Raw genomic sequence first — 12,849 nt, 5'->3', positions numbered from 1 at the left:
CGCGGGGTCCCAGCCCCGTGCTGGGGCTCCCTCCCGCACCCTCCGCACCGCGGGGGCGCGGCCGCGGGCGGGGCGGGGCCGGGGTGTGTCCAGCGGCACCGCCCCCGGGATCCGCGCGGGGCGGGCAGGGCAGCGGCAGGAGAAGGAGGAGGAGGAGGAGGAGGGGGAGGAAGGGAGAGAGGAGAAAGAGGAGGAGGAGGAGGCGGCGGGACACGGCACGGAGGCGGCGGGCGGGCCATGCTGGAGGCGCGGCGGCACCTGGCGGGCGCGCAGAGCGGGCGGGCGGCGGGACGGGCTCCGCGCCGCGCGTAGGGCGGTGGCAGCGGAGCGGCGGGGGCTGCGCTCGGCCGGGGGACGCTCCACGCCGCGCAGCGCCAGGAGGGACCTGCGCATCCTCGCCGCGCCTCGCATCGCCTCACCGGGCGGAGGCACCGCCAGCGCCCGCCGCCCGCATCCCTCGACTGAGGCGGAGGAGAGCAGCAGGAGGAGGAGGAGGAGGAGGAGGAGGAGGAGGAGGATGAGCCGCGCGGTGCTGGCCTGGCTGGCGCTCTGCGGGAGCCTGGCGGCGCCGCGCCCCGCCCGAGGTGAGGGGACGGACGGGAGACGGGGACGGACGGGAGACGGGGGTCGGGGTCGCGGTCGCGCCGGAGCTCCCGTAAAGTCGGAGTCCAAGTGCGCGGGGGACCGGGGAGGTGGCTCTTAGCAGGGTGCCGCTCTTTGGGCTCTCCTTTTCTCTTTATAGATAAGGAAAAAAAAATAAAAATACTTACCTCTACATTTGAAATAGAAGCCGGCGGAAGATTCATCCTCAGACACCTTATGTTTTGAAACTATGAAATTAGAGGGGAAAGAAATGCCGTGAGAGCTTAAATGTAATCCAGATGAGCGGCTGGGAAGATTTAATATCCGCAGAGCTGTCCCCACCGCTTTCCCCTTCCTCCCCCCACCCCTCCCCAGCCGCCGGTCTTCATTGCAATTTGGAGCCTGTTAGCTCCGAGCCGGAAACCCAGCAAACCGCGGAACAGTTTGCAAACACGTTCGGGAGCTTGAGCATCTCGACAGCAGCGAGCTGCTCTTGCCAGGCGACCCTTTCGCTGCCTTTCTCTGCCTCCCCCTATTTAGGTCTTCTCCATCTAAAACACCCGCGGCGCCTTCTCGGTGTCTCACCCCCTTCCAAACAAAAACAAAACAAAAAAAAAAAACCCACCAAAACCAAAAACCTTCCCGACAAGGAAAAAGCCAACCCTACCCCAGAGAGACAACTTTAAATCTCTTGGGAGTTCTCTTTATTATTTCTATTAATCGGTTCGTCCAGGCTAGGGGAGGTTTACCCTCCTCGCGTTAAAAAGTTGTAGGAGCTGATGGTTGGGCTGTGGGCCCGGTCCCCCCTCCGCAGAAGGCTCGGGGGGCTGCCCGGGGCGGTGGGCGATCCCTCGCTGCCCGTCCCGTCGCGTCCTGCCCATCCCGGCTCTCCCACCCGGGCACCCTCCGCGCCGCCGGGGAAGGCGCTGGGCTCGTCTCCGGGACCACCGTGGGTCCACTCCTCTTGCCCGCAGCCCCCCGTGGACTCTCCTCGTCCTCTGCGAGCTCCGAGCGTCCTCCTGTGCCGCGGATGTTCTGTTTCTCTGTGTGATCCCACGCGGCGTGGAGACCCCTCTATCCTCCTGCTTGGTAGAACAACTGTTGTCCTAATGAGTACCAGAATATTCCCACTGACTTTTAGACCTGTTCCCCTCGTTATTAACTTTTTTTTTTTCTTTCTTTCTTTTTTTTTTTTTTTTCTTTTTTTAGGTTTCAAAATGAAACCAGTGTATCAGTAAAAGCTGAATATTTTATTAGTCCTTAAATTATTCAGCACGGTGGCTTCTCAAAATCCAGTAACATTCACACAGTTGCAGGGAGCATGTGATAGCTTATGCAATATGTCCTTGTACCTGCAGTTTATTCCCCAAAGTCTCTTTATTAAGCAAAAGATAACTGTATCTGCCACAAAGTCTGGACTTGTCATAAGTGCTTTGCACTGGGCTTCTTTGGAACTTCTGATAGCTCACATCTGTGACGTTTTCTCATTAAAGTCAATGGTTTTGCCCTGTTTTCAGGTAACTTCAGAACAGAGAGAACTTAATAGGTTTTCTAGCAGAAGTGAAATAGGAAGGAAAAAAATCCATTTGCTCTGTGATTGCTTAAGCTGTGATTGTCCTTGGCTCTCGAAAAGAAACAGAAGAAAATTATACTGAGTCTTTTTTTTTTTGTGCTGAAACAGAGCAAAATGCTGCTTGACAAGTCTGATATACTGGGTTAATTTTGGTGGCTGTCATAACATTTACTCTTAATAGATCCTCTCAAAGTTGCAATGACTCTAAGCACTGTAAGTAACCAAAACTCTTCCAAAAGCAGGTTTTGAACAGTGCAGAACTTGTTTCAACACTATTCACTATGAGTCCATTCCCGTAATGGTGTAGCCATTAGTCCAAAACCAGTGGAAGTGTCATCTGTGCAGTGGTCAGTTCCCACCTGCCTTTGGGGTAAATTCCAAGTGCAGATCAAAGTCAAGTCATATACTTCATTACTGACCTGCATTTCAAGCCTACCGCTAAAGAAAAAGACCAACTGCTTTTCTTGTTGGACCTCTGCAAAGCAATGATGGAGGTCGAAATCCTGTTTATCCATGACGTCTTAAAAACACCTCCTGCTTTTTGTGTTTGGAACAAATACATAGTATGCCAGCAAATTTGAGGTGGGGTTTTTTGTCTCTTTAGTTGTTGTTGTCGGTTTTAAGGGAGAGAAAAGGGTGAGAAAGATTGAAAGATAGTAATGGATGAAAAAGTCATCTCAGTAGGAGACTGTAATTTTCTTCTTCCTGGCCAGTCTGATAAATTTGCAATCTCATGCACTGTAACAGGAGCCTGATCTTCAGTGATGTGTTTATATGCAAGTACATGATGAAACCATCCTTCAAGGGTGCAGTGACTTCTACCCCTTAGTTTGCAAGAAAGATGCAGGTGCATTTTTAATAAGCAATGTCCTTTTATATATATTTAAAAACAGCTATATGCTTTTACATTTGCTGCTGTTTCTGTTCCTTGGTCGAATTTGAATGCCAGGCACTCTGGTGCTTTACTGTGCATGGACAGGCAGTAACTACCAGAGTGACTACAGAGACTACAAGAGATTATTTCAGGAGGAAGAAATCCACTGCATCCCACCTACAATAAAACAGGTTCATGAGTACCACTGTATATTTTTTTAGGGGTAAATAAGTCAACAGCTTTAAAAACAGTCAGTGAAGACGGGGATCAAATGAAAGGACAGCACAGTTTAAAAGTGGTGGCTGTTTTGATTCCCAGATGCCTCTGGCCATGGGCTAAGTTGATCAACAACAGTAATGGGACTGCAGGTGCACAGCAGATCACTGTATCCCATGTCTTCGTGATAAACATTTCTGCAACAGGACCTTCTGACAAATTACTATTTGAGTTGTCTTTATAGTGCACCTGATCCCTGGGTTGTATCATGCTTCTCCACTTAGCTGTCTGCTGTGTTTTTATGTGTGATTTGCCCAAAAATGGTATTGACATTGCTGAAAACAGGCAAGTCTAGTTCTTTATTTTATGACTGTGTCCTGTCAGCCCAAGAGAAAAGCTTTGGAACTTTGAAGGAAGTGTTTCAAAGATGTTGCTTTTTCTCCATTACAGTGGGAACCTTCACTCTCTCTGAGGCTTAGAAGTTTCTATAAAGCCTCTTTCTGCAGCTGGAATCAGCTGCAAGGAGCAAAAGGGCTGAGAAACAAGAGAGGTAAACTGTAGCTTTGTTCTCCTGTATCTATACTGAAAGGCTGAAAAGATCACAGAGGCTTTTAAAGACCAGGATTCTTCTGTTTTACCGAATGCCTTTGCATCTTTGGACAGCATCTGCTTCTGTACAAACTGCTGACAGTGTGACCCTGCATAATGATTTTCACTGTTCTTTTAACAAATTACATTTGTATTCAAATTGATTTTCCATGACGGCTCGTATAGCCTCCAGAAAGCATATAGTGGATATACTGTTGTATTCTGTACATGTCTGGTCAGCCTAGGACAAAATTTGATGTCAAGCCATGCATTGTTATAACTGGAATTAATTGTTCTGGTAGTATTACTTGGGTTTTTTGAGTCCAGCTTCCTATTACACTGCCCTTTATGTCCTTATCCTTTATGTCTCTTTTCAAAGGATAGGCTTCATACAAGGTTGCATGTCAATGGCGGCACAGGGGAAAGGGTCACTGTCTTATCTTCCCTCCTCCACATTTTTTCAATTGCCATCCAGCTGAAAATCAAGGAAATGATCCACTCTGGGAGTAATTTCAAAAGACAGCAACTTTTTATCAAGATTTTTATGCCTCAGATTAACTGTTTATGTGGCACATGTCCCTAAAACAGCAGTAACAAACTCACATCCTGATACCCCTTCAGCGAAGGAAAGACATCTGGGGAAGCTGTGTTTAAGAAACTGCAAGAGTCAGAGATGAATCAATTTATTGTGAGTCATGCAGGAGTTGGCGTGTTACTGTTTTCATCTTCTTAGTCTCTCAAACTTAGGTAAGCCACAGAGACAGGATTTCTGAAATCCTGAAGGATGGTCAGTGCTGTATTACAAGTGAGATTAGATGTGAAGAAAAAATTTCTACCTGTGAGGGTGGGCAGGCCCTGGCACAGGGTGCCCAGAGAAGCTGTGGCTGCCCCTGGATCCCTGGAAATCCCTGGGAGTGTCCAAGGCCAGGCTGGACAGGGCTTGGAGCACTTTGGGAGGGTGGACAGCATCCCTGCCCATGGCAGGGGGTGGTACTGTGTGATCTTTGAGGTCTCTCCCAACCCAGACCATTTATGCGATTCTGTGATACTGCACTTTGTTGTAGCATACTTGAAGCCCAGGTTGAGTTTGAACTAGGTTGAACAGCAAACAGGTATTAATTAAAGACTCAAACCAGGTTCACAGTGAAAATTCAGTGAAATCTTAGTCGGGTGATGTGTTAGAAAATAAAAGATGAGTCAAAAGATTCAAGTCCAAAGAAGGGTTGTAAGGACATTAATATCAGCAAAATGAAAACTTCTGGAGAATGCTGTTTTACATTGGAGGACCAACAAACATTTTCATTTAAAGTTAAGGGGAGAACCTACGGGAAAGGCAACACCATCCTAAATTTGGTGTGTTGTGCCACACGTGTTATATGAGGAATAACGGGTCTAAGTTTCCCTTTTCATAGGAAACTTTAGTAGTAGGAAATATTTTAGGGAGAACAACTCACTGTGTGTAGTGACAGCAGGGTATGGCTGATTTTCTAACAATCTGTGTAGGGGGTAGAACAGCTTTTTGGCCATTGATACTGTGGGAACAGAGCAAGGATCTGTCCAAAACGGGTACCTGCAGCTGTGGGTCTGTGTGCTCTGAAGGCAGGGATTGACTAAGCAGCTGTGTCCCAGGAATCTGGAGGCATAGAACCTGCACCATCTCTTTGTGCTTTGGGGTTTTATCAAATCTCAGTCTTGCTGGTGAGGGAATATACTTAACATACTTGTGGGGTTTTTTATTCATTTGTTTGTGTGGGTTTTTTCTCTCTAATCAGCAAGCTGTGTTACCTTTCATCACAGCAGGGGTGTTATTCTATTTTAAGTTTCGAAAGCTGAGAAATGAAGCAGACCATGATTACCTAATAAAGTCTCTAGCTAATCCAGCTAATAACTACATGTGGTGTGTGTGTGTGAATGCGTTATCATATGAAAGACACATAAAAACATCTTAATTTTACATAATATATAACAGCTATATGCAAACATACTGTGCTTCAGGTATAATTTGGGTATATCTACACTCCAGAGACCATACGGAGGAATTGCAGCCACTTATGTGCCTCACATCTGGTCTGATACTTAGAAGTTTGGGAAATGTTAGATAAGACCTATTCATCCTATGAATTCACGATGCACAGATCTGTATTTCAAGTAAGAATTTGTTATACGCAACAAAATCGCTGTCTAGGATTTTTTTTTTTAGGTTATTGATAGTATTCCTCACTCCACGTGCCTAAAACTTTTTAAAAGGGGGTCATTTGTAGGCAAAAGGGGGTTTTGTACTTATATATAAAAGACTTATGTACGTAAGACTTAAAAATTATGATTTATGTATATATATCTTTGGTGAAATTGTTTGAAAATGGAAAAAAAAAGTACTCATACACAACCACAGAATATGATGAGTTGGAAGGGACCCACAATGTCCATTGAGTCCAGCTCCTGGCCCTGCCCAGACCCCCCAACAACCCCACCCTGGGCATCCCTGGCAGCGCTGTCCAAACGCTCCTGGAGCTCTGGCAGCCTCGGGGCCGTGCCCATTCCCTGGGGAGCCTGGGCAGTGCCCAGCACCCTCTGGGGGATGAACTTTTCCCTAATATATGACCTAAACCTCCCCTGACACAGCTCAAGCTGTTCCGTGGTCCTGTTCCTGTCACAGGGAGCAGAGACCAGAGCTGCCCTTCCTCTTCCCCTCATGAGGAAGCTGTAGCTGTGATGAGTCTCCCCTCAGTCTCCTCTTCTCCAGCTGAACACACCAAGGGCCCTCAGCTGCTCCTCACGCAGCCCCTCCACACCATTCACCATCCTCATTGCCCTCCTTTGGACCCTCTCTAGCAGTTTAATGTCTTTTTTACACTGGGATGCCCAGAACTGCACACAATATTCCAGGTGAGGCCTCCCCAGCCCAGGGCAGAGCAGCACAATCCCTCCCTGGCCCGGCCGGCCATGCTGGGCCTGGTGCCCCCAGGACAGGGCACGGCCACTGACCAGGACCACCAGGTTCCTTTCCCTGGCACTGCTTTGCATTCCCATTCCCCAGTCTGTCCGTACACCCAGGCTTACCCCACCCCAGGGGCAGAATCCAGCACCTTCTGCAGCTGAACCTCACATGGTTGGTGCTGGCCCAGGCCTCTCACTTGTCACGGCCTCCCTGCCCTCCAGGGAGTCGACAGCTCCCCCCAGTTTTATTGTCTTTGAACTTGCTCCAGATTCCTTCCAGTCCTGCATCCAAGTCATTTGTGGGGATGTTAAGAGGCGCAGGACCGAGGATGGAGTCCTGCAGAACATCCATAGTGACAGGTCACCAGTCTGATGTCACCCCAGCCACCATAACCCTTCGTGCCTGGCCCATGAGCCAGCTGCTCACCCATCTCATGATGTGTTTATTCAGCTGTGGGATGGACAGTTTGTCCAGAGCAGTCCTGGGAGACACAGTGTCGAAAGCTTTCCTGAAATCCAGAAAGGTCCATCGGCTGGCTTCCCTTGATCCACTGGGTGAGTCACCTTGTCATGAAAGACATCAGGTTTGACAAGCAGGACTTTCCCCTCATGCAGCCGTGCTGGTGACTGCCTTGTCCTCCAGGTGTTTTTCAATACCTCCCAGAATAATCTTCTCCATAGCTTTACGAGGCCCTGAAGTGAGACTGACAGGCCTGTAGTTTCCAGAGTCCATCTTTCCCTTCCTGAAAACTGAGACAATGTTCTCCAGATTCCAGTCAGCTGGGACCTCTCTGGATTCCCAAGACTGCTCAAAAATCATTGAGAGTGGTTTTGTGATGACATCAGCAGCTGTTTGAGGACTCTTGGATGAATCCCATTAGGCCTCACAGATTTGTAGGGATCCAGCTGGAGCAGCAGATCCCACACAGTTTCAGGGTTGACTGGGGGCTGATCATTGTCACAGTCATGGTCCTCTATCCACTGGGATGCCCTTGGTCCATCCATGTCAAAGGAGGAGGCAAAGGATGCATTAAACACCTGAGCCTTGTCCTTGTCCTGTATGTGAAGAGACCATCCTCATCCTGGAATGAGCCAATGGTATTTTTGCAGTGCCTATTGCCATTATTTCATTCAGAAAATATCTTTTTCTTGTGCCCCACAGTTCTGGCAGCCCCAGCTCCAGCTGAGCTTTGGCCACACAAGTTTTCTCCCTACAGTGACAGCAAGATCTCAGTGTTCTTCCCACAGAGCCACCTGGCCCTGCTCACACTGGGCACGCACCTTCCTTTTTTGCCTTATTTCCAAGAGAATATTCCTGCTTAGCCAAGCCATCCTTCTGCCTCGCCTCATTTAAGTGGAGGATCCTGGATTATCTTGGCTCTCCCAGCTGCGGCAGCAGAACGACAAGTATTTGGTTTTAGGAGTTAGGATTTCAGGCGCAGTATTTAAAGCAGCAAGCTGAAGTGAGCAGATGACAGCAGGGAGAAGCAGCAGATGGATAAGGAGGCTCAAGAAGATCAGCCCTCCTTGAGCAGAGCCAGGGCAGGAGCTTGGCACATCCCAGCAGGAAACTGATGATGTGAGAGAAAAATGTGCCTCAGATTTGTGGGTTGTTTGTGACCCCAGAGGCTGCAGAGGACAGGGAGGGGAGCGAAGCCTCCCCCAGGGGAGGTGGGAGGTTGGATGTGGGACTTCTCTGCTGCCTCCTCTCCCAGCTGGTGTGTGGGAGAGTGGGGTCAGATACAGAGGCATAATCTGCCCAGGAAGCACTTTCTGCATCAAGTGGTGTCTCTTGATCAAAGCTGATGGAGAAATTTTCTAACCCAGAAGGCTCTATCAGAATGTTGCAATTCCGAACTCACAGTAGTTTAACCAGTGAACAGATTCACTCTGGAGTGTAGCTTGCCTGCCTGGGACAGCACGAGAGCAGGTATCTGTGCAGTGCTTCAAACTATGGATTTGAACTCCAGAGTTTCAACTTTAAGAGGGCATTTTTTCAGCATTTTCCAAATAACCTTCTCTCCTTCTTGCTGCCCCTCACCCCTTGCAACTACTTTTTCCTTGATTGTTTTCAGTTCTAAGCAACACAAGGCACTTATCTGTGCAGAGTCAGATCATGGTCCCTACTGTAGGATAAAGCTACCATTTAGACATAGAAAGCTTTTTATTCTTTGCCTTTGGGTACTCTCACAATAGAACTTTTTGACAGATCAGAAAAAAAACCCCCAAATCAAACATGAAAGAGATGACTGCTTTGCTAATTTTTAACTGCAGTAATTTTATTTGCCGAGCTTCTGTGTAGGGAGGCTGACAAAATCTCTGCAAAAACTTTTTTTCCCCTATCATTGTCAGGATGCTGTGTCAACCTGCATAACTATGGAGAGCTGTGACAGCAGAGCATAAATAACAGTAATTTCTGGCATCTGACTACCCATGGCTTAGGTTTCTGCAACAGTGAAACTACAACAGATCACACAAGAAACACTTATGGATAAGACTTGCCTGCGCTAAGCAGAGGCATGAAAAATAGGAAAAAATAAAATAGATTTATTTTATGTTTAGCATTTACTTATACCTTTCAGTCCTTCTCTGCCTCATGCTTCTATCACTGCCAGGTGTCATTGCACAAAACCAGCCCCTGGAATCTGGGTTTCCTCCCTGATTACTCTAGTACAGTTCTTCTGACCATCCTGCTTTAGGTTTTTTTTGTTTGTTTGTTTTGTTTTACTCCTTTTGCAGCTTAGGCTTTTGAAGTAGAGATGGAGAAACTATTATATGCAATGTAACTTGTCAGACTCCTTGCTTGTGTGAGGAATTGCATGGGATTGCTTTGCAAGGTCTTTTCTAGGTTAAAAACTAAGACCCACTAGCTGATTGCTTTCAGATACTATTCCAGAACTATTTTAAAACCATGCAATGCTGTTTATTTGAACAATTTTAAGGAAAGATTAGCTTGATACTCTGAATAGTATACCGTGTGGATGGGGAAATGATGTGCTGTTGTCATGGGAAGTAGCTGAAATGACCTAGCAGCTCCCTTCTCTGCTGCATGCTATATATGTGCCTTTAATGATGCTTTTGTGTAATTTCTTTAACGTCTTTTTTTACGGTTTACCTTCAGACCTTGTACAGAATGATGCATTCCTTATAGATAGCCCTCCAGGGTAAAGATCAACCTGTTTGATAATGACTTTCATTTTCCTGGGTGTGATCAAGCCCATCCTCTTCAGTCGTCTTGGCTTTCTTCACCAGGCTTCTCTTCAACCTGATATCCTTATTCAGGGAGACGAATCCTTTCAGAAATTTCTCTTAGAAATGCTTCATTTTTGTACTGTGGCACAGTTACATGGAAGCTCTGATTCTTTCCTTGGGTGGTTTTACTTAACCTTAAATTCTTCTCCAAACGTGGGTCCTGTGGTTCAGCCTGTCACTAAAGTCATAACAACAAAAAAAAATGTAATTGAAGAAATGTCAGGCATGTCTGGGAGTGTAGTGTTAGATGTATCCTTTCTTTTGTGAAATCCATCGGGGAAGAAAAAAAATCAAAGCAACATCCTGAACAAGAGCTTGGAAATCAGCTGGAATAAAGTGTGATTGACTACGTATATTGACTTAATGTTAATACCACATCTATATTGGTTTCTCACAGTAAGTGCAGTGATTGCTCTAGTATGCCTCAATATCTTTTGGTAGAGATGAACAATTATGTAACAATGTGCATTTTAAACCAGAGAATTATACAGCAATATAATGGTTTTGGTTGGGGAGGGACCTTAAAGCCCATCTCAGTCCACTCCCTGCCATGGGCAGGGACACCTCCCACTGTCCCAGGCTGCTCCAAGCCCCAATGTCCAGCCTGGCCTTGGGCACTTCCAGGGATCCAGGGGCAGCCCCAGTTGCTCTGGGCACCCTGTGCCAGGGCCTGCCCACCCTCCCAGGGAACAATTTCCTTTGAATATTTAATCTAAACCTTCTCTCTGTCAGCTTGAAGCCAAAATGCTGAGTGTGAGTAAAAGTAGAGCGGTAAAGGTGCAGCTCTGACCTGTGGGTCAGAGCAGTTTGGTCAGGAAGGGGTGAAACAAGTGTCTGGTCTGTAGGAATCTTCCTGAGTCTCCAAAGTTTTTACTGCAAGACAAAGCTGAGACGAGCAACTCTGTGAGATTTGATAGTGTGGCCAAAGCCCATCTAACTTCTCTGCCACTAGCTTTTCCCTAATTTCTTTGCCACTGGCTTTTCCCTAATGCCAGCACTGGTGATAGTCTCACATAGAGCGGTAAAATTCTCTGGAAGTTTGTATTCTTGGGATGGCTTAGGGCAGGAACAGGCCAGTCCTAATGATGGTGCAAGGAAGGGAGATGGGGACAAGGAGGGCGGAGCAAGTGGCATGGGCAGGGTTGTTGAACACTCCCTGTGTCCTCAGCTGGTTCGTTCAGATAATTTTCTCAGTGCCAGTTTTACACATTTTTTTGCCAAGAAATAAGTTTCTGCACCGACCCTAAGGCACAGGGTGCCAGATTTCCCCCTGCCTCGTGTATAGCTGTGTATTCCCCACTGTGGAAATGTGCTGGAGTCAGATCCATGAGTATCCCTTGTATTCCTCGCTGCTTTGCCTTGGCATGGATGAAGGCAGAGGAGCAAATTCCTCGTTACCCTGGACATCTCCTGGTCCTAAGTGGCGACCTCATCATCCTGGGGAAGATCCAGTGTTGATTAACTAGACTAACCCCACTAGGTTATTTTGCTGAGGACAGATTACAGTGTTTTTCTTCCCTAATTATTTTGTTGCAAGTATTTATCTTGGGGATAAAGATCCCTCCTGGGCCACACCAAGCAGGCGAGGCTCGGAGGCTCCCCATGTGCTCTCAGTGGAAGCAGGAGGAGCTGCCTGCCTTAGAAATCCTGCTCTGGCTTAATTCCAAGCAAGAAATCTGTTTTACAACTACCAGGGAGTCGACGTGGTTCTGGCTCCTTCACTCAGACCAGCTGAATGCTGAGCAGGAAGAAAGAAAGAAGACAAAATGGGTAAAATCATTGCCCGCTTCAGTTACATCATGAGGAAAAAGAGAAAACTTCAAAATGTCTGAGACTGGTGACTGACTAATTTTTACAAATTAGCTCACTGCTTGATTGTTTGGCTTTTTTGATAAACAAATTCTTGAGGTTTTGTGGGGTTTTTTAAAATTCCCTGTAGAGAGTAATAAACAATTAAAAATTGGTATATTGGTTTTGTTTCCAGTTGAATTCCAGCTAAAGCATTATACTTGTAGAAAAATCTGAACAATCTTAAATTCTATCTAAACATTTCCTTTTGAGGCAGAGGAAGGAAGGAAAATATTCTGAAACTGTACCCCCACTTCACTGGAATAAAAATCACTGATTTGTAATTATAATTTTTTGATATAAATTTTTTTAAATCTAGAGGAGCACCATTTGCAGAGCTGAAGAATTGTAGCAAAAACCTGTACTTTTAGTGATTTTTGAGTGGTTTTTAAGTTTCAGGATGCTACCCTTTCACTCTATTAATGTTCTAGTCTGTCAGATAATCATGAAGTCTTGTGCTAGCAACTTTCATAGCAATCTTTTGTCCCTTGTGTCACATCAAGCTTTTTTCCTGTTGTTGCCACCCATCTCTTATCCTTGATGTGTCCGTACCCTCCATCCCTGAAGTCTGAAAACAAAGGTCAATACATCAAGTAGAAAAAGGCATCTACTTTTAAGAGAAATGATGGGTTCTGATGACTTATGCCTGACAAAAGCTGTGTTATGGGTCTCCTGTAGTGTTGCAGGCACAGCAGCTGCCTTAATATCCATCTCATTTTGTGTGTGTGTGAGAGAAGTGTAGGTATACTGGAAATATTTACCCTAAGACTTTCAAGGATCTCACAAGCAGGGAATCATCTGGAAATGCTGTTTCAGGAGAACTCTCATTTAATGTCATTCAGTGTTATTCTCACTTTTTTATGGTGCATGCAGGAGATTCTTCTTCGTTTTCAAAATGAGGTGTAAGAAGCTTTTACAATCGAAATTGAAAATGCCTGGCCTGTTTGCAGCATGGTATATGTATCTTGTAACTGTTGGG

General features: G+C 46.3%; 1 protein-coding gene across 1 annotated transcript in view; it reads left to right on the top strand.

Moving 5' to 3' along the window:
• Nucleotides 1–517: 517 nt before the first annotated feature.
• The window catches only part of EDIL3 (EGF like repeats and discoidin domains 3), a gene marked incomplete at both ends in the record, with an annotated part of 230,553 nt that continues 218,221 nt past the window's right edge, over nucleotides 518–12,849 (top strand). The window contains one exon of the mRNA XM_082301980.1: nucleotides 518–584. Within this exon, the coding sequence (XP_082158106.1) occupies nucleotides 518–584 (67 nt within the window). The remainder of the gene's footprint in view (nucleotides 585–12,849) is intronic.

This window comes from Coloeus monedula (assembly GCF_965178545.1).
Source record: "Coloeus monedula genome assembly, chromosome: Z".
Classification (NCBI taxonomy): domain Eukaryota; kingdom Metazoa; phylum Chordata; class Aves; order Passeriformes; family Corvidae; genus Coloeus; species Coloeus monedula.
Note: the sequence above shows the minus strand (reverse complement) of the source record. Positions and strands in the feature narration are given on the sequence as shown.